This window comes from Myotis yumanensis, unplaced genomic scaffold (assembly GCF_028538775.1).
Source record: "Myotis yumanensis isolate MYYU_CA2020_CCGP unplaced genomic scaffold, mMyoYum1.0.hap1 SCAF_2, whole genome shotgun sequence".
Lineage (NCBI taxonomy): Eukaryota > Metazoa > Chordata > Mammalia > Chiroptera > Vespertilionidae > Myotis > Myotis yumanensis.
Window position 1 is genome coordinate 195,674,309 of NW_027223753.1, and position 20,141 is coordinate 195,694,449.

A 20,141-nucleotide genomic window follows, 5' to 3' on the forward strand; every position below is an offset into this window, starting at 1 on the left:
GGATTAACCAAAAAACAAAAGACCTAAACATCTTGAAGATTACAAAACTATGGAATGGGAACTGCATATAGTTTACCATGCACCAGCTCCAAACACTGCACACACACTGTTTTCAGTCTCACCTCCCTGCAGAGTGAGTGAAAGAAACCCTCAGTTAGCTGCCTTGCTTGGTCAAGGGAAAATGCCTCTGCCCTGGTCCGCTTAAGATTCTGTTTTCTCATGGTCTGGGCCAGTGTTTCTCAAACCTGCACCTGCTCCTGGGGATTCTGATTTGATAGGTCTGGGGCAGAGCCCCACATCTCCAACAACCTCCGAGGAGATGCTGATGTCCAGTACCTCCATTTGAGTAGCGAGGGCAGGGGCTTTGCACTTATTGCTCATTGTTTAAAATATGTTTTTATTGATTTTTGGAGAGAGGAAGGGTGAGGGATATAGAGATAGAAACATCAATGAGGAAAAAACATCATCGATCAGCTGCCTCCTGCACACCCACTACTGGGGATTGAGCCACAACCTGGGCATGTACCCTGACCAGGAATCAAAGCCACTGACCTCTTGGTTCATGGGTTGATGCTCACCACTCAGCCACACCGGCTGGGCTTTTTGTTCCTTCTTTTTCCATATCCTATTCTCCGTCATGTTGGTTGAATGAAAAGTGAGCAAATAACTGAGCAGCTGCATTTGAGTGGTCATTTCCTCTCTTTATGTTCGTAATCGCTCAAAATTCATTCATGAAATACAGAAATGTTTAAATCAAGTATTTCCACATCCCATTTCTTATATGCTCACCCAGCAGGGAGGACCACTCTCCTTGGGATGCTGCAGTGGTAGGAGGGACCACATAGTCCTCCCTGGCTTTGAGTAGAAGCAGCTCATCTTCCAGGCTTCGTTTCTCAGGTACAAGCTGCGGTCTTTTAGAGTCAGCAGCCCACACCCACACCGGGCTGCAGTCACCGGGGTTTACCATTTGACTTTTTCATGCCCGTTCTGTATAGGCTACATAGTCAAATCCATTATCTTACATAACACTCCCAGCAATCTGGTGATGTAGCGTCATTAGTCCCATTTTAAATGACAATAATGACACATGGAGTCATAAAAAGACTTGCCACTTCCCTGATAAACAGGATACTGGAGTCATGAGCCCAGGTCTTTTCCCTGTAATGCCAGATTTGGTTCACTTCCTCACAATGTCCTCCTTTTGAAATCTCTTTAAAATCTTGTGTGGCCCAGCCAGTGTTGCTCAGTGATTGAGCATCAACCTGTGAACCAAGAGGTCACAGTTGGATTCCCAGTTGGGGCACATGCCCAGGTTGTGGGCTCAATCCCCAGTGTGGGGAGTGCAGGAAGCAGCCAATCAATGATTCTCTCTCATCATTGATGTTTCTATCTCTTTTTCCCTTTCCCTTCCTCTCTGAAATCAATAAAAAAATATTTTTTTAAATCTTGTGTGAATGAAATAGACCCTAGCCATTTCATTTGAGCAGAGTTCTCCCAGTGGCATGACCACATTCTGGTCCCCATATCACTGGGCTCCTGCTGATCTCTGCTCTTACCCATGAGCAGGTCCAAGGCAGAACAGAGTACCAAGAACTAGACTTATTATCGTCCTTTCCCTTAGTATTCAGCTGTAGTGTAGTGGTCCGGCAGCGTTATCACTGCAGCCCCCAAACAGATGGGGGTCTGTCTCTGTCATTCTTATGATGACCGATGACCCAAGAAATTGCTGAAGAGTAAGGAGCATAGCATCCCAAGAATTTAGGGCTCTCATGCGGATTTTATCCATTATGTTCTCCTCCTTCTCCTCTAACAAGCTTAAGTCTGCAAGAGTACACATCCTGGACAAGGGACCGTAAGCCAAGCTCTTCAAACATTTACTAATATGATTTTCCTTTGATTTAAGGAGCCAGGAAGACAGGCTGCCAATCTCCCCAGGCCTGCCAGCTTTGTAGTCTCATCTCCCAGCAGTAGTGAGAGCAGAAAGCTGCCCAGGGGCCAATTTGTTTCCAAGGGGAGTCCCCTCCCACAGAGGGAGGTAATTAGACCTCCCCTGGGCATCCTTAGAGATATTTTTTTTTTAACTTTATTTTGGCAACAGAGACCAGAAATCATTCAGACTAGAAATCATCTTATCCTCTTGTAATGTGGCGTGTTGAGTTAAAGCCAAGTTAATATTTAGGGGATTATAGAACTCTGACAAAGATTTCCGTAAAATTACCTCTGGAGTTAAAAGTGACAAATGGAAAAGAAATAACAACCCAGCCCACTGGCCCCAACCTCCAAACAGACGACAGTAAAGATTGTGTATAACAGAAAGTCTTTGTGGTGAGAATTTTACTCATCAGCCTCCTATCTAGAGGCCCCATGGCTCCCCCAGTTCTTGTACATTTGGAATGTGTTTCCTTGTTCTAGAAGGGGTGCAGGCTTTATCTCTGGAAAGGGTCTTTGTTTTTTAACAAATTCTCTCCAATCTTTTTAAATTTAAAAACCAAGAGGAACCCAGGCTAGTGTAGTTCAGTTGGCTGAGCGTCATCATGTACACTGAAAGGTCGCTGGTTTGATTCCCATTCAGGGCTCATGCCTGGATTGCGGGTTTGATCCCTGGTCAGGGTGCATGGGGGAGGCTGCCGATGGATGTTTCTCTCCCACATCCATGTTTCCCTCTCACATCAATGTTTCTCTCTCCCTCTCTCTCTTCCTTTCTTTTTCTCTAAAATCAATAAAAACATATTAAAATAAAAAAAGAAAGAAAGAAAACCGAGAGGAACCAAAGAAGCAGTGAATGTTTATTATAAACTCAATCTTTTATCTACCATTTCCTGACCAAACAATCTATTGGAATCATAACTTGCCCTAATTCCCTGCCAGGAAAACTGTGGCAAGCCAGGTGGAATGATGGATGGCCAGTGATGGAAAGTTCTCTTTGGTCAATCTTGTAACTTTGGTTGCCTTGGTGACTCTTTATTGCCACCCCAGTCCCTTGACTCCCAAGTTATACAAATTTCCAAATCATGATGACAATAAAGGTTGCATATAGCAGAAAGTCTTTGTGGTGAAAATTCTACTCATCAGCTTCATATCTCGAGGTCATGGCCCTTTGCTGGCCCAGACATTTTAGAGTTGCTTGTTCACTCTTAGTATTTGGCCCTTTGGAAATCTCTCTTTTTACTCCTATTCTTGCTCCTTGCTTCCCTCCACATTTGATATTTATCAAATGGCATCAGCCCCTGTGGACCATGAAAAGTTGCTAATGCTTCATGAGCATCTGGCAGAACTCAGGAGCTGGATCCAGAAATCAAGGTGGCCTCACCTCATTTATTCAGGTACCTGTGTGTGCCAAGCACTGTGCCAAGCACGGGGGAACAAAAACGAGCAGTACAGGTCCCTGCCCACCAAGCAGCAGGGGTTTACCAGGATCACGGGTGCCAGATTTAACAAATAGAAAATACAAGACACCCAGTTTAATATTAAAGAACAAACAATTTTTAGTATAAGTATAATCGTTTTAGTATAATGTAATACATTTTTAGTATGTCCCATTAGGGACATACTAATAAATTTCAAAAAATTTTGTTTAGCTAAAATTCAAATTTGGCAGGGTATCCTGTATTTTACCTGCAAACCTACCCCAGGACACCTGCCCTGCCCCTCTTGGTGTTGGTGGACATCCAGGGATAACTCACAAGGTCTCTCCTGCCCGAAGTCCCCTCGGAGGGAAATCTGAGGGAGATAGAAGTCATGCTCCCAGCTGAGAGCCCTCTAACTCACTCAAGCCATAGTGCTTACTCACCAATACCTGGTACCTGGAGACGGGGCAGGGAAAAGGAGCTGTAGGACCGTCCTCTCCTAAAGTCTGATGCCACTGCATTCTCCAGGGACATCACTTTCCTCTGAGATATGGAATATTGACCAGCCTATGTTTCAGTCACTGATGTTTTCTTTATACATTAACACAAGGTATAGGCAGGGCAGATTAAATTCCAAGGGAACGACAGTAATAAAAACAATTAATTATAATAGTGTAACCCAGTGGTTGGCAAACTGCAGCTCGCAAGCCACATGCAGCTCTTTGGCCCCTTGAGTGTGGCTCCTCCACAAAATACCACGTGCGGGCGCGCACGTACAGTGCAATTGAAACTTCATGGCCCATGTGCAGAAGTCGGTATTTTGTGTAAGAGCCACACTCAAGGGGCCAAAGAGCCGCATGTGGCTTCCGAGCCGCAGTTTGCCGACCACTGGATAACCTAATGTCTATTGACTGCCTGTTATGTGCTAGGAGCAGCACTTCACCCTGGTTCTGTCATTTCATCTTCCCAACAACCCTATGAGTTAAGTAAAGTATGGACCCCCTTTCATAGATGGGAAAATGGATATAAAGAGTACAATGAATAAAAGAAAGATCTCCATAAGTAAGAAAATTTTATTTTTTAAAAATCAGAAGCTGATCCAATAAAATTATCTAGGACGATTTACTATAACCATGTGAAATTTGATTTTTGTGGGCAGGGGGGAATGCTACTTTTTCCCTGCAGCCCCACAGGAACAAGAAGAGACTTTATTTAGGGGAGGGCAGATCAACTAGAATAAGAGAAGGGCTAGGGAGAGAGGAGCAGAGTTGCTCAGCAGGGAGGAGAGCTGGCCGGGGCTCTGCAGGCCTCACCTCCTACATCTAGCACAGGCACTGCAGTGACACACAGGTGAAACAGTGGCCCCTTTTAGCTGGGAGGAGACTAAGCGGCCTTGAGGCCAGAGGTTGCCTGGATATCGGGGCCCCAGCTCCTAGGCATGGCTGCCGGCCACCAGCTCAGCTCTTGGCCCTGACTAGTGCTGGAGGAGCTGTCTTTAGGCAGAGCTCAGGCAGCTGGCAGAGGGTCCCCACCGCTTGCTTCTCCTGGGCCCAAGGAGGCTTGGGAAGAAGATGGCAAGGAAGAGGAACTGGAGTCTAAAACCTTCCTCCCTACCCACCTGGAAAGAAACAGTAGAGACCTCTGACTTCAGGCCTGCCCTGACTACAACCACCATAGGTACAATCACTATCACTGGGACCATTCACAGCCACAGGAGCCGGAGTGTGTGTGTGTGTGTGTGTGTGTGTGTGTGTGTGTGTGTCTGTGTGTGTGAGAGAGAGAGAGAGAGAGAGAGAGAGAGAGAGAGAGCCGACGGGGGTTGGGGGCGTGTTACATTCTCCTACAAGCTTTTCAACAGGAGCTCTGGCCTCAGTAGGGGAACCTGTGCCTTGGTAGAAGGAAGCCAGGAGGCTAATGGTCCTGACCCATCTTCTTCCATCTAATATCCAGCTGGTGCTTTCCATTGGCCAAACCCAACAAAACAACCCCCCATAAAAGTTATTATGTACAAAGAAAAAACTAGTAAATTTATGAGAAATTATTTTTTTAAGAACTCACATATTTTGAGAATTAAAAATTTATATGATGCTCAATATCTGATATATGCATATTGAGGTGTACTTTGTGCTTTACAAATTTTTAAGTTTTGATAATCCCAGCTATAGAAATTTCTGAAATACATTTCTTGGAACCAGAGAAATGAATAGAAAATAAAAACTCCCCAAATTTCTCATCTGAAGAGGGTTTATTGGATCTTTTAACACTAACCTTGGTAATCATCATGGTTTGTAAAATAGCATCCAATGAATTACACTGTCTTGACTTCAATTGTAATAGGAAATGAAACCACTTCAGGATAGGCGATGTCAGAGTCTCCCATCTATTTGTGGGCAGCCAGTATCATACATGTGTCAGAAAGGGAAACATGTTCATGATTAGCCTTTATTCCCATTTGACTCATGTATGTCTCAGTCATACATGACTTTGGATAATACATTTTTCATTATGTATGAAAATAACAGAGGAAGCCTATAAAAATCATATTAAAAAATGCATAATTCAAATTTTCCCAGCAATAGCTTACTAGGCAAGAAACAATGTCCTGGTTACCTAAGGGGTGATCCGCTGTCCTTCCCAGCTTGCACCATGAACATCTGTTGCTGGCTGGACTAACAAGGGGATTCCAACCACTGAGGACCCCAAACTATAAACCTTCCCTCAAGGCAGGATCCCTCTCGTCCAGCCACAGAAGCTGCAGAATCCAACCCTGCCAACCAACCTTCCCAGTGCTCACCAGAGACATGACCCAGGAATGGGTTGAACATAACTGAACAAAACAACTGTCTCCAGCTTGTTTGTCTTGGTTTTCCTTTAAAAAAAGCAATGCCACTAAAAATATATATATACTTTCTCACCCTCACCTAAGTACTCTGCCAGGTTCACTTTGGCCCTTAGGGGAAAACAGTCATATGCTTGCAAAAACCAGAATGTTTCTATAAGTTTGAAGCCCTTTTCTCAACTTCTAGGAAAAATGCTAAGAGAGCCAAGTAAATAAATACACACGAGAAAAAGCAACAGAGTCATCAAGCCGTCTTGATGAGTAGACTTCTAGGGATTATTAACCCTTGTGCTTATAAGAAAGGAATTAATACTAACCCCACGTGATATGATTGATAGTGATTGTTAAATTAAAATAACTCTAGGTGGGCTCATATTAGAAGGCAGGTTAGGGAAGATAAAGGCAGACTCACTTCTGTAATCATTCAGCACTTTAGTGAGCATCGGCAAACTACTAGTGTTTCTGCAACTTATCTATAGCTCATACTCTACTTAGGGCACTGTGTTTGCCCTTAGAGGGGTTCCAAAATTATTCCCCAAATAGCCCCTGCTTTAAAGGAGGTCATTGGAATGACACATGGGGTGTTATGTAAAAGATATTTGGAACTACTAATATCATTCATGGAAAACCTCTTTTACACAACATATTGAAATTCAAAAAGAAGTTTGTAAGATGAGAGAATCACACTGATTTCCATAAAATTAGCAACTGATGATTTCCCCCCTCCACTTGAAATGTTCTTATTCTATCAGTTTCAGTACAAACAGATCAGCATACGTAAATTTTCTAGAAAATACCTGGCATGAATTTTGTATAAAAGCCATGCTTTTGAAGAGCTAGGTAGGAATATGGTAGATGACCATAAAAACTGCTTAGTATTCTCTGAATCCTTCAAAGTATTTCTAATACAAAGTTGACATAAACATCAATGTTTCTAAACTTCTAGCAGAATAAGCTATAGAGACAATTTCAAAAACCTTTGTTCATAGATGTTACTCAATAAAACATTTATTAAATGACTAATAAAAATTTATCAGCCTGGCTGGTGTGGCTCAGTGTTTGAGCATTGACCTATGAACCAGGACGTTACTGTTTGATTCCCGTTCAGGGCACATGCCGGGGTTGTGGGCTCAATCCCTAGTGTGGGGTGTGCAGGAGGCAACCAATCAATGGTTCTCTTTCATCATTGACGTTTCTATCTCTCTCTCCTTCTCCCTTCCTCTCTGAAATCAATAAAAATATATTAAGAAAAAATGCATCAGGTAAAGTTTTCAGTTCTGAATTAAAAGCAGTTAGAGAGCAATGCTGTTCTGAAGGGGATATATGACTAGTATCTAATGCAATCATCTTTACTTCTTTAGGAGAAAAATCAGCACTGAAATTGAATTCCCTGAGAAGCTAGAAGGAACCAAGCTCACCGCAGCTGAAAATGAAGACCAAAAAAAGCTCCATGTTAAAATACAGGCTTTTGAAGACAAAATAAATGCTGAGATCAATACCCCTGGATCTATCAGAAGATATAGTTTGGGCCAAGTTTCCAAGGAAGAAAGAAAAGACATTAGATTTAACAGGTATAAATTTTGCTTAGCTGTTTTTTCCCCCAAATATGTAATTCATGTTGGCTATTGGTTTTATTATCACACTGTTATGGGGTGTTTTTTAAGTATCTTTTACTTATAGTAACCCAAAGTTCCATCCTTTCATGAATGAAACTTCCTTCACAATACTTTAATTATCCAAAGAAGCTCACTTTTGAAAAAAAAAAAATGAGAATACAAATGGCTTATTTTTTAAAACACTTTTTAAATTCTATAGATATGGAGAATGACTTTCAAAAGCTTCTCAATTTCTGATGAAAAAGCTGAAGGAGAAGTAGAAAAAAAACAATATAAATATATAAATCCATCATGTTCTAGCTAGTTTTGCCACAAAATTGATTTTTAAATCTATGGGCAGGTGATCTACATCTTTAAAGGATTGGCTTATTACATAACTTGGTGTTCTATGTTTTATCAAATCTGTTAGTAGCACTGATTTTCCGTTTCACGCTCTAGAGGAAATAACTTTTGTCCCAGTGTTGTTATCCTTTCTTTGCCTTGTCAGTGAATGGTCACTCTTTACTGTCTCAGCCTTCCCTTTGTTTGTATTGTAGGTCAAAGAGTCTGGCTTTGCACACTGTGCTAACAAAGGGCATGAGCTCAGATGATGGGGAAGTTGTTGAGAGAGGAGATATACCAGCCAGCATCTCCCTTTCAGAAATAGACTCACTTAGCCAAGGAAATAAGTCACCCTTTAAGGCGGACACTGATGGATCACAGCTGGGAAATTCTTCAGTTTCACACCCAAGCATTATACATATAGACTCAGAGAATCTGCCAGAAACAGTAAAAAAAAACTATCAGGAAGAAACTCCAGAGACGACTGTAAGTCCTGTAGAATACCAAGATAAGCTCTACTTGCACTTAAAGAAGAACCTCAGTAAAGTGAAAGCATACGCCATGGAAATCGGAAAGAAGATTCCAGTCCCTGACCAGTGTACCATTGAAGGTAAGATCTCTGAACTCCCCAACTTAGAAAAATTTAAGACATCATTAGAAAAAAGGGGGGGGGGGCTCAAAATGACAGAAATTACATTTTCTGGTTCTTTTGAAAAATAGATCATTTTGAAGCACCACTACATTATTTTAATTACTTTTCCCCCCAATAAGGTCAATCATCTTTCTAATTCTCATTTGAATCTACTTCATCTGATTTGTTTGAAACTCAAGGATATATTGTTTCTGGTTCCTTGTCCCTAGCAATCAAGAAAAACCTAGAAAGGGGTCTGTGGCCCCCAAAACAGGCTCTATGGTAGGGGTCCAGCCAGAGGCATTTTTCCATCCACATAATTGTGCAAGGAAATGATACACAGCATTGGGCTTCAACCGATTTTTTCTTCCATTCATTCAACAAGCATTTATGAAGCAACTACTATATGCTAGGTGCTGAGATTCACCTTTGACCCAAAGAGACACAACTCCTCGCCTCTTGGAGATTAGAGTAGAGAAGGAAAAGAGCACAGCCATGGTCAGGAGGCGGTGTAGGTCCGGAACCAGTGAGAGTGTGAGCTGGTCAGAAAACATAGGCCAAAGTGAGAAAAGGATGTCAGGGGTCGAGACTTCTCTGGGGTTCACATTTTAAGGAGATGCCCAAAAAACTCAGTAAAATTTGAAGTAACAATAGAATCAGCAGCAATGTCTTGCCAGCCATGTTGGAGATGAGGTAAGTAGTAATGTGGATCACATCTTTATTTATAGCTTTTGATATTTTGTTCATTATTGTTGTATTCATTTCGATTTTTAAAAATATTGTTTATCTTGAGTACCCAATTTTCTGGTGCCTCCTCACATGTCATGCCTTAGTCCTGTCTCTGGGAAAGATGATGGATTTAAGAAACGAGTATTAAAAATGGCAGAGTTGCCCAGCCGGGGTGGCTCAGTGGTTGAGATTTGACCTATGAACTAGGAGGTCACGGTTCGATTCCCATTCAGGGCACATCCCTGGGTTGTGGGCTTGGTCCACAGTGTGGGGCATGCAGGAGGCAACCTATCAATGATTCTCTCTCATCATTGATATTTCTATCTCTCTCTCTCCCTCTCCCTTCCTCTCTGAAATCAATAAAAAAATTATTTTTAAAAAATGACAGAGTTCCAAGGCAGGCTCACCCTCTGGTCTGGTTTGGATGACTCCAAGGCACTGCCAGGGCAATTAGATCTTTCCCACAGCCATGCTTAGGCAGCAGGCATGTTCTTCCCTTGAGATTCAGATGGTTCAGATGGAAGTCTTAGCCCTCTCCTTGGACATGACATCTTTTCAGAGGCTATAGCCCTCACTGAAAAAGCCAGGCAGCCCATCTTCCAGAAAGAAGTACAGCTAAAGGATAGTGACTCCAATTCATAGTCACTCACCTACTGACCATCCTCCCCTTCCAGGTTTAGGAACTAGAAGGGGTTTTCCTACTCAACTTTCTATCCCGTCTCTCACTCCAAATCAGAGGGAAGAAGATATTTTCACACTAACAAATGCAAGGGGCTTAGTGGGTTTTAGGGCTTGGGAATGATGGATATTATTATTTAACATGTCTGTCTAGAATCTGACATTTTCAAAGGTGTTAATTCATTTATTGATTAGCCTTCTTAAAACTTTTTTTAAATGTTGAAAATAAAAGTGATATTGCTCATATTCAATATAACTTTTGGATAATGAAGTATACCAGGACTTGGGAATAACTAAAAATCAAACTCAACTAATACAAACTCTTTACAATTGCTCATTTCACTGGTAATCTATGCATTTATGCACAAGTTGAAGAATTTGATATAAGAGAGGTTAAATGAATTTTCCAGTTTGGCAGAGGAAGTTTGTAGCAAATAGAAAGTTAGCCACATTTCCATCTACAAGAATAGTTTCTGTTTTGGGGGTTTCTTGCTTTAAGTTTAGCTTAAAGCATTCAAGGTATGCTACATGGTGAAGTCCTGCAGTTACTTCAAGCATCTAGTTCTCAAAAACACGTGGTATTTCTTATTGCCTTGAATTATTTTGGGTATTTGAGAGTTAACTAGGTGACTGGGTGGTTTTTTTGGTGTGTTTTTTTTTCTCCAAAATGTTGAATGAATCCATCATCTTTACTAAAATAAATAAATAAATAAATTATTTTCTTTTGATGTTTCCTCTCAGGAATGACCTAAAACTGAGTATGTATATTTTTAAGTTGACACTTTGGAATTCACTCATACTTTTATAATTTCCTGGATGTTCTTGGTAAATTCCTTGTGCAGATATATGTGTGAGGGATGGAAGATTTATATGAAACACTGTAAATAAATCCACCAAGAAAGGCCTCATGCTGACTGCAGGGGACATGCTGTTATTATTTCAGAGATTGTGTAAACCATTCAGCAAAATGCCAACAGTCATCTGGGTGACAGTTTTGCTTGGTCTCATGAGTTCACTCGGCTCAACAATAGAGTGCTTCTTTCATAAAGATTCATAGAAGGAAGATTTAGGCTTAGAGATTGTTATACTTAATGTGTTGTTGGTATATGATGTCTTTCTTGAAACTTATGCAAAGTAATCAAGGTACAAAGGGAAGAAGCATAAAAATCACTTCCACAATATTAAACAGACAAATAGCCAGCAGGAAACAAGATCAACAACAAAGGGTTGAGATGATTTTAGTCTGGTGTTACAAAGTCCATACTACAAACATGACAAAACAACCCTTTAAAGAAATTGCTTTTTGGTATTGGTTAGAATCATATGCCACAACTGATATTTGACTTGCTATATTTTTACCTATAAACCATCACTTGCATACAGTTCAACTTAACACTTTGGTAATAAATGGGGTTGAAGAAACAGGTACCACTAGGTACAGTGCAGCAGAATTCAGTATATGGTGAATCAAGGTCACAAATAACTCTCCTAGCCTCAGTCAGCTACCTTATTATTGATCACAGTGCAAACAGGCAATCTACAAAAATAAAAGAGAAATGCAAATTGACCATACCTTTGCACCACCCACCAGCCAATCAGGAGTGAGTATGCAAATTAACACAACAAAGATGGTGGGTTAATTTGAATACACAGGCACCAAGCAGGGATGCTTGCGTCCCACACCCCCCCAGCCACTCCGGGCCTCTGGGCAGCGTGGGAAAGCCGAAAGGCGGCTCCAGCCAGAGTGAAGGCCCATTCTTGCACAAATCTTCAGGCATTAGGCCTCTAGTAGAGTATAAAGCAGGGGTGGGCAAACTTTTTGACTCGAGGGCCACAATGGGTTCTTAAACTGGACCGGAGGGCCGGAACAAAAGCATGGATGGAGTGTTTGTGTGAACTAATATAAATTCAAGGTAAACATCATTACATAAAAGGGTACGGTCTTTTTTTTTTTTAGTTTTATTCATTTCAAACGGGCCGGATCCAGCCCGCGGGCCGTAGTTTGCCCACGGCTGGTATAAAGAGATCAGCACAAATCTACCAGCATGTCTGGAAAAGCTGTCAAACCCCAAGTCTTATTGAGTTTGGGTCAGCAGTGTCATTTTGGTTATGAAAGAGCTTGTTTTCCCCAAGTCAGTAATTCTCCCCTGGACCTTCGAGACTTTAGCACAGGTGCAGGTTTGCCAACTACTGCAAGTTATGTATTCATACACAGACTGATGGTCTTATATCACTGCCTAATTATATTTACATACAAGACCAAAGCAATTCAGTTCATCTACTAAAGGGCATGTTAAAAATCTAAACCACTGGTGTTCATCTATGTGAACAAAAATGATTAGAGGTTTAAAAAAAATCATGATATTGAAATAAATCCTTGAAAATCTGGATTTCCATAAAGGATGATTTAAAAGCTTACAAGAACCCATCAATGCTGCTTTAGTTAGCTTTGAAGTATTTCTCGATTGGGTGAAAATAAATCCCATCTGTAGGGCATATCAGCAAGCTGACTTGCAGAAAGCTAATTTTAAAGCTAGTAATGTTGTCCTTTCTCTAATAGACCCACATGAGTTGATTTTTCTTGACTTGAATAGATATAAGGATATCTAAAGGTGAAATAAAGTTCAGTGTAACTATCAAGCACCAGAAGCTGTTCTCAACATTAATTACAAATAGAGCTTCCTTATTGAAATTTTGCTTGTAGTCAAGTCCACTCTCATGTTGGGATGACAGAGGGGCAAAGCCAAGACCAGTCCCGATCTGTTCCTGCTCAAGTTGGTCCAATCTGGGGGGTGATAATAGTAACATTCATCCACTTGCTGGTTCTGGGGAAGGTTTCTTTCTTTTTAAAAATAGTTTGGTTTACTCATGGGACTGAGATCATTTATCCATGGGGAGAATTGTAAGATTTAGAGAAAGAAAAAAAAACACACGCTAAAGTTTTTACTCACAATCCAAGAGGAAAAAAACAGCAAAGAGTATAAATGTTACAAATTTCCTGAAGCCTTATTTAATTGAAGTAATCCCTTGGGCCTACTTTTTGGGAAAACCTTTTCTAGAGAATTTTTCTTGGTACTTTGAAATTTATCTTGGATTACCTTACCTTATTCATCAGTTCCTATTTCTCCGAAGTGTGGATTTTAGTCAAAAACAGACAGTTAAAATGGTGGCTGTGTCCTCCTCTTTACTTTCTCCTGCTACACATATCCTGGATCCAGTCATCTGCAATGGCCTACAAGAAACATCCAAATAATAAGGAAGCCCTACAAATCCTTTTGAAAAGATCGCCTCCCAATTACTCTATTGTGTTAACACCAGATCATCACATCACCCGTGAGGGTGTTATACTCTTTAACCCATGAAACATGTTGCAGAGTCCCACCAGAAGGCATCAAATAACTTTACTTCTCATTAGTTATGTGTTCAAAGACTCCTCCTTCTTAAAAAATGAAAAAGTTGGATTTTCTTTGAACATTAAAATAAAGAAAGAAAAATACCCTAACCATGCTAGTGGACAAAGGGGTATGTTGTTTATCTTCATCTTGGTTTACATGATATTTATCTACAGAACAGATGTGCATTTATCCAACCAGAAAGCAGCTTAAAGTAAAATTGGAAAACACATGTACATTCTTGGGCCATTTTTGTGTGAAAATTCAGGAGAGATGATATGCCTGTAAATGAAGTGAGTCATCTAAACCCTTTAAAATGGACAGTTTCTCTAATATAGTATCCACCTTGAATATGTCCCTAGTAAGTGTAAAGGAACCTTGCTAATAAATAAGTAGGAGTATAAGTATATACATACGTGGAGCAACACTGTGCAGGAGTGCCTTTCAGTACATCTTACCTTAAAGGTGGCCACATTAGAAGATGAAAGAGAAGGAGAAAAGGAGGAGGTATTTTTTAGGAGCAGAAGTAGTTTGCTGTGGCATATTTCATAATCTTAAATATTTTCTTCTAATTGTATTATGTTTTTTAAATATAAGGCATTGTACTCTTACATCTGCCAGACAGTGTTGTTAATCTTGTTTTAGGGAAGCTCCTCTTCAGAGATTATAATCAGTCACCCGTTATTGTTGTTTGGAGACGGTCTTTGCTCCCGAGTATACAGTGCTGTGTGAAAAGGTCTCAAGCACTGAGGGTCCCAGCAGAAGAGGCCATTCAGATCCAGTTTGCCACAAACCAAATCTCGAGAAAGTGAATGTTATTTTTCCATTTACTTCCTTTATGAAACTGGCATGATATGTCCTTTAGGGAAACAAAATGGTCCCTAGATATTAACAAATCTCATTTAATAAATGAGCAAATCCATATTTCTGAGCAGTGTTGGTGATGAAAAGTTGGTAGCTGGGGAACTAAAAAGAGATTAAACAGCTAGGTAAAGGGTTTCGGTATGACAGGGGAAAGGAAAAAAAGATAATTTCCTCTTGTTTGTTCCACAGCAACCATCAAACTTCAGATGACGAAGGATTTTTAAATGTTTTTTCCAAAAACATAGGCAATGGCATAGTTGGCAATCGGGGATCCGGGAATTTGATCATTGGCAGCCTTAATTTGTGTTGTAGTCCATTTTCAGAGAGGAGATGTTCACAAACTGCAGATGAGTCTGAAGCAGACAGAGCCTTGTGCCATGTGTTGGCAGGTGCACTTGGATGGGGTGAGAAAGAGCTGGGTGAAGGACACCGAATCCCTGGGTTTTCTCTGTCCACATTGCTGCCCTGGGCACCTTAGAGACCAGTGAGAAATTATAAAATGCAACTTTTTCTTTTCTTACAAAAAGATTCAGTGGACTTTTAGGAATAAACTGTTTTACAGAAAATAATCACTTTTCAGATGAAATGTTCACATCAATTATTCAACAGTCATTAAAATATTATACCACCATTAAAATGGGCCACAGATGTGGGAAATAAAATACCATTGCGGAAACACTGGACATGATTCTGCTTCTCACATCAAACTTCCTATTTTCTAACTTCTAAGTAGCTTTTTCAGATTGGCTTCTTTCACTAGTAGTATGCATGTAAGGTTCCTTCAGGGCTTGACAGTTCATTTCATTTTTAGAGCTGAGTAATATTTCATTGTATGGATGTAACCACCCCCTCTCCCCCCGTAATATTACACAGAATAGTTTTACTCCCATTAAAATTCTCTTTGCTCTGTTTATTCATCCTATTTATCATTCATTCATTCATTCATTCGTTCGTTCATTCATTCTACAACTATTTCTGAGGGCCCTATTACCTGCCAGCATCAGTCTAGGAACTTAGGAAACATTGGTGAACAAAACAAACAAATATCCTTGCCTTGCCTTCACGGAGACTGTTTTAGTGGGAAAATACACACAATAAATAATAGATGATAAACAAGTAAACTATATAGGGTGTTAATAAGTATTAAATGCTATGATAAAAGTAAAAATAGAGCTGGCTAAGAAGAACCAAGGAGAAGGAGGGGAAGAGTTCTAAAGAAAACATCAAACTATTACATCAGTTTTCTCTGAAGAATCAGATTGGGGATGGGGGTTGAGGAGAAAGGGAAGGGAAAGGAGAAACGTGCATAATTTAAAGTTTTGGAGAGAGATGCTGGTAACTTTGACCCAGGTGAAAACTCCAGACTCCCCAGCATCCTGTCTAACCAGAGTCTATAGGATTGGGTTTCAGTCCCAATTCTGTTGTTGGGCAGTTTCAATTCCTCAAACAGGTTCTTCATTTCCTTGTGCCACCACTTCCTCACCCTTATCCCAAGAGTATTACAGGGTCATGGGTCTTCAACCTATGCTCCTCAAAGAGACCTCAGGCTCCCCTCTTTCCTTCTTTCCCTGCCCTGCCAACAGAGCAGCTATGAGTTAGCGGAGTTTACACATTGACCTTCCTGATAGATATCTAAACCAAGAATTCTGCAGCTTAAAGAAACTTGAAAAACACTCAGCTGGATCATTTTTATGTCCTTTTTTCTAAAAGGTCCTTTATGCTCTAAATTAATTATTTCTAAGTGCCTTATGTCAAAGCTGGCAAAATGTAAAACTGGTTATTTGGCCAAGTCCTTCATCAGCCTCAACTTTATTGCTCATATTATATCTTCACAATAAAATTTTAAAATAATATTTTTATTTCATGTTAATTTCCTGTTCTTTCCCCAGACATCTGTACTCAACAGTTTACTACAATTTCTTAGGAGAAAGTAGGCCGGATTGTTTAATACTTTTGAGGTGTCTATCTGCCCAAATTATTAATAGCTATCAAACAGCAAATGACCAATTATGATTAGCAAATGAATGCATTGTGCATGTCGTGGCTGGTCTATTTCTAGTCAAATTGGGTTACCTTACTTAATGAAAATCGATCTTATTTCAAATTGTGTATGAGAGCCTATAAAAATATATAATAAAATAAAAAAAGATGATTCACTGAATGTGAGGGGGAAACAAACATAGAGAAATAAAATATATCCGGTAGTTGAGTTATTTTTCAGAAATTTATATCTGAAAATGTATACATTTACTTCTGAACACCCTAGTGGCCATAGTAAGGAGGGAAACAAAAATCAGTTAAAAATCCACAATGTCCATAAATAAAAGCATGACAATTTCCCAGGAGAAAAAAGAAAGCTGTTTACTTATTTGATTGATGACTACTGTGCTCACTGAAGCTGGTTCATCAGAAGAGGTGTTTATATTGTGCAACAAACATGTAACCACTAAATATAACAATAGAGCACTGGTTCTCAGCTAGAGGCAATTTTGTCCCCAGGCTGGGAACTTTTGGTAAATGTCTAGATATATTTGTGTTTATTATGACTGAGGGAGGAGAGTCAGGGACTACTGGCAGCCAGTGGATGCTGCAAAACTGCCTACAACAAATAGAAAAGCCCACAAGACAAAGAATTATCCAAACCAAAATATCAGTAGTGGTTGAGAAACCCTGAAAGACTGCCTTGCTTCTCAAAATGTGGCCCATGGACCAGCAACATTGAGATCCCCTGGTTACCCATTAGAAATTCAGATTCTAAGGCCTATCCTAGACCTACTGAACCAGCATCTACAGTTTAGATGTCTCCGGTGATTCCTCCGGTGATTCCTATGTGCATTAATGTTTGAGAAGCATTATTACTATGGAAATAATAATATTTCCCAGGAGTAAAGAATTTTCTTCCTTACAAGGACTTTGTGATTTAATTAACTCTTTGTTTAAGCAGCACCTCTCCATTGAAGAGATGAGTGTTCTTCTCACAGACACTCAAAGATACCAGGATAAGTCATCTGGACTGCTCATGACACTCCATTTGTGGTCCTCATTGCCCTTTGGTTCCTCTCACAGGATAGGGGTTTTTAAAAAGGATAAATTGGCTTGGAAGACAAGAAACTGTACTCCTTGGTATCTGTTTGAATTTTTAGTGATGTGAACTTCTAACTTTTTATGTACATAGTATTTAGTTTTTCAAGGAAGATAGTTTTAACAGCTAGCTTTAAAATACCTACAAGTATCAAATACGTTTCAATCATGCTTAGCCATGTTGTGTAAATGAATTCAAAACATACAGATTACATTTCCCCTAAAATATGCAGAGAATTTAAATTAAGAAAGAAAGACATAACTTTTCCTAAATTCAAAACATTGAACAGCAGTTTGAGACAATTATCTATATGTGATTTCACCTATCATTGATATTTAAAGATTAATCCATTGTCCCTCATTTCTTCTAAAAGGAACTGAATTTATTGTACTTTGGACCATCTTTTCTTTACTGAATCTACATGATTTTTTTCTAAGTTCTTTTAAAAAGAACCTTACAAATATTTAATAGTGATCCTCTCCAGTAAATGTAGACAATTAAGACTATTTCTACATCCTTATCATGTCTTTCTACTGAATTTTTATTTTATTTCATACCAGCTCAAATACAGTTACACCCTGAGGGTTTTTGTTCATTGGCTTTTAACAAAGCCTTTGAACTCTTATAAACAATTGAATCTACAGTAAAAGAATCAAGACCAAAATAGACATCCTTTGTATTCTTACAATATTGATATAGTATCATCTTGCTGTAATTCCAAAGTCAAATATACATTAAACACTTACGATATTTGTTAATGTTTCCACAAATTTTGTTATGTTAAATTTTGCATTCCCTGGATCATTGTATATTTTTAACTTATGTGCAACAGCAAGAATAATATTCTGTCTTCCTAACGTAATTCAGTAACTATATAAAATTAAAGGGTTTATTTGGGAATTTAAAAGTACTAAAATATGAGGAAACGTCCAAAGAAAAGATTAAACAATAGTATATTGCCATCCTTGGTTTGTTAGTTATCTGTGAATACTTTTAATGTAAATTATATTGCCCTAATGGGGAAGGAACGCATCTAAATTCAAGTTAGAGCCTAGTTTTTCAAACACTTGGGGTTTAAGAAATCCCCAAATGCTTTTCATCAAGCATTGCTTTTGCTAACTTGAACTTGTCTGCATTTTAAGGAAATGTAATTAAGTGTTTCAAATTCACTTTCACTTTATACATCAAGATATGGTTTGGTGAAATCTTCTGATCCCTATGTGGTGTGTTAGTGATAATAGAAATCTCATCAAGAAATGGCGTTTGTGGTATTAAGACAAGACCTGCATCAGATTACTGTAACGATGACCCTGCTGACTTTTGAAGGAAAAAAAATCCTTTTTCAGGTTTTGGTCACACTCCTTTCCTTCTAGCTCAGATACCTCTAAAAATGAAACAAAACCTAACTTGACATGGAATCAGGAATCAGCTGGTTGTGGGCAAGGTGTGTGCAGGGAGATGTAGATAAACCGCTCTACTCATTCATGTTAGGTAAGGTCGGGCATGGAACTACCCATTGCAAAGTAACAATGGGGGTTAGGGACCATAGACAGTCTGAGAATTCTCATTCTCTTTTTTAAAAAAAATATATTTTTTTATTGATTTCAGAGAGGAAGGGAGAGAGATAGAAACATCAATGATGAGAGAGAATCATTGATTGGCTGCCTCCTGCACACCCACTCCTGGGGATCAAGCCCTCAAACCGGGGATGTGCCCTGACAAGGAATCGAACCATGACCTCCTACTTCATAGATTGATATTCAATCACTGAGCCATACCAGCTGGGCTCCCCTTCTCTCTTCTAATCCAAAGTTACACCTTCTTGAGCAGGAGCTGCAAATAAATTTCTATCAGCAGTGCATCCCTTTAGATTCTCACCCTTTCTCCATTTCCTTCAGACAGAAGGGGCTGAAGTTCTCCAGGCAGATGAGGGTCTGGAGACACAAGAACTTAAAGGGAGAGTGTGGGGTGTGGTGTCCCCAGTGAATGGACCAGTATCAAAAGAGCAATCATAGCTGGGAGCTGCCTTTGTACCTGCTCACCCAGTACAGGGTCCAGTGTTTGACGTCAGCCCAGGAGGAAGAGCAAGGTGGACGAACAGTTTTCAAATTTAACATGTGAAGAGTTATCAGATTTTCCTCTATGAGTAACATTTATCTCACTGCTATATTGGTTACAAGATATTGAATCTGTATCACTACCTTTCTTTAAAAGGATATTCTTATGCCATACCTTAGTAAAATATATTTCTTTCCCATGGCATTCACTATGACACCAAGAATAAATGTAGTAATTTCAAAAACTTTAACATTTTTCAAACATGCTTGAAATATAGAAAAATATTTATATCAAGTCTTGCAATATTATTATTATTATCAGCTTGCATTCCAAACCAGAGGCTGGCAAACTTTTTAAATAAAAGGCCAGATAAGACAGAGACAGGCCATGCAGTCTCTGTTACAACCACTTAGCTCTGTCATTGTAGTGTAAAAGCATCCATAAATAATACATAAATAGATGAACATGACTGTGTTTCAATAAAACTTTACACAAACAAGCAGTGAGTCAAACTTGGCTGAGAGCCATAGTTTATGAAGTCCTGTTCTAGACAATCGGTTCATATTGATTGCCACATTCACCCA

The 20,141-nt window shown here is 39.5% G+C and overlaps 1 protein-coding gene across 6 annotated transcripts in view; it reads left to right on the plus strand.

Moving 5' to 3' along the window:
- VEPH1 (ventricular zone expressed PH domain containing 1) overlaps positions 1–20,141 on the plus strand; it is a 196,746-nt gene that overhangs the window by 99,224 nt on the left and 77,381 nt on the right. For all 6 annotated transcript variants that reach the window (XM_070406919.1, XM_070406924.1, XM_070406921.1 and 3 more), the window contains exons 8-9: positions 7,548–7,757; positions 8,339–8,733. In XM_070406919.1, coding sequence (XP_070263020.1) covers positions 7,548–7,757; positions 8,339–8,733 — 605 coding nt within the window. The remainder of the gene's footprint in view (positions 1–7,547; positions 7,758–8,338; positions 8,734–20,141) is intronic.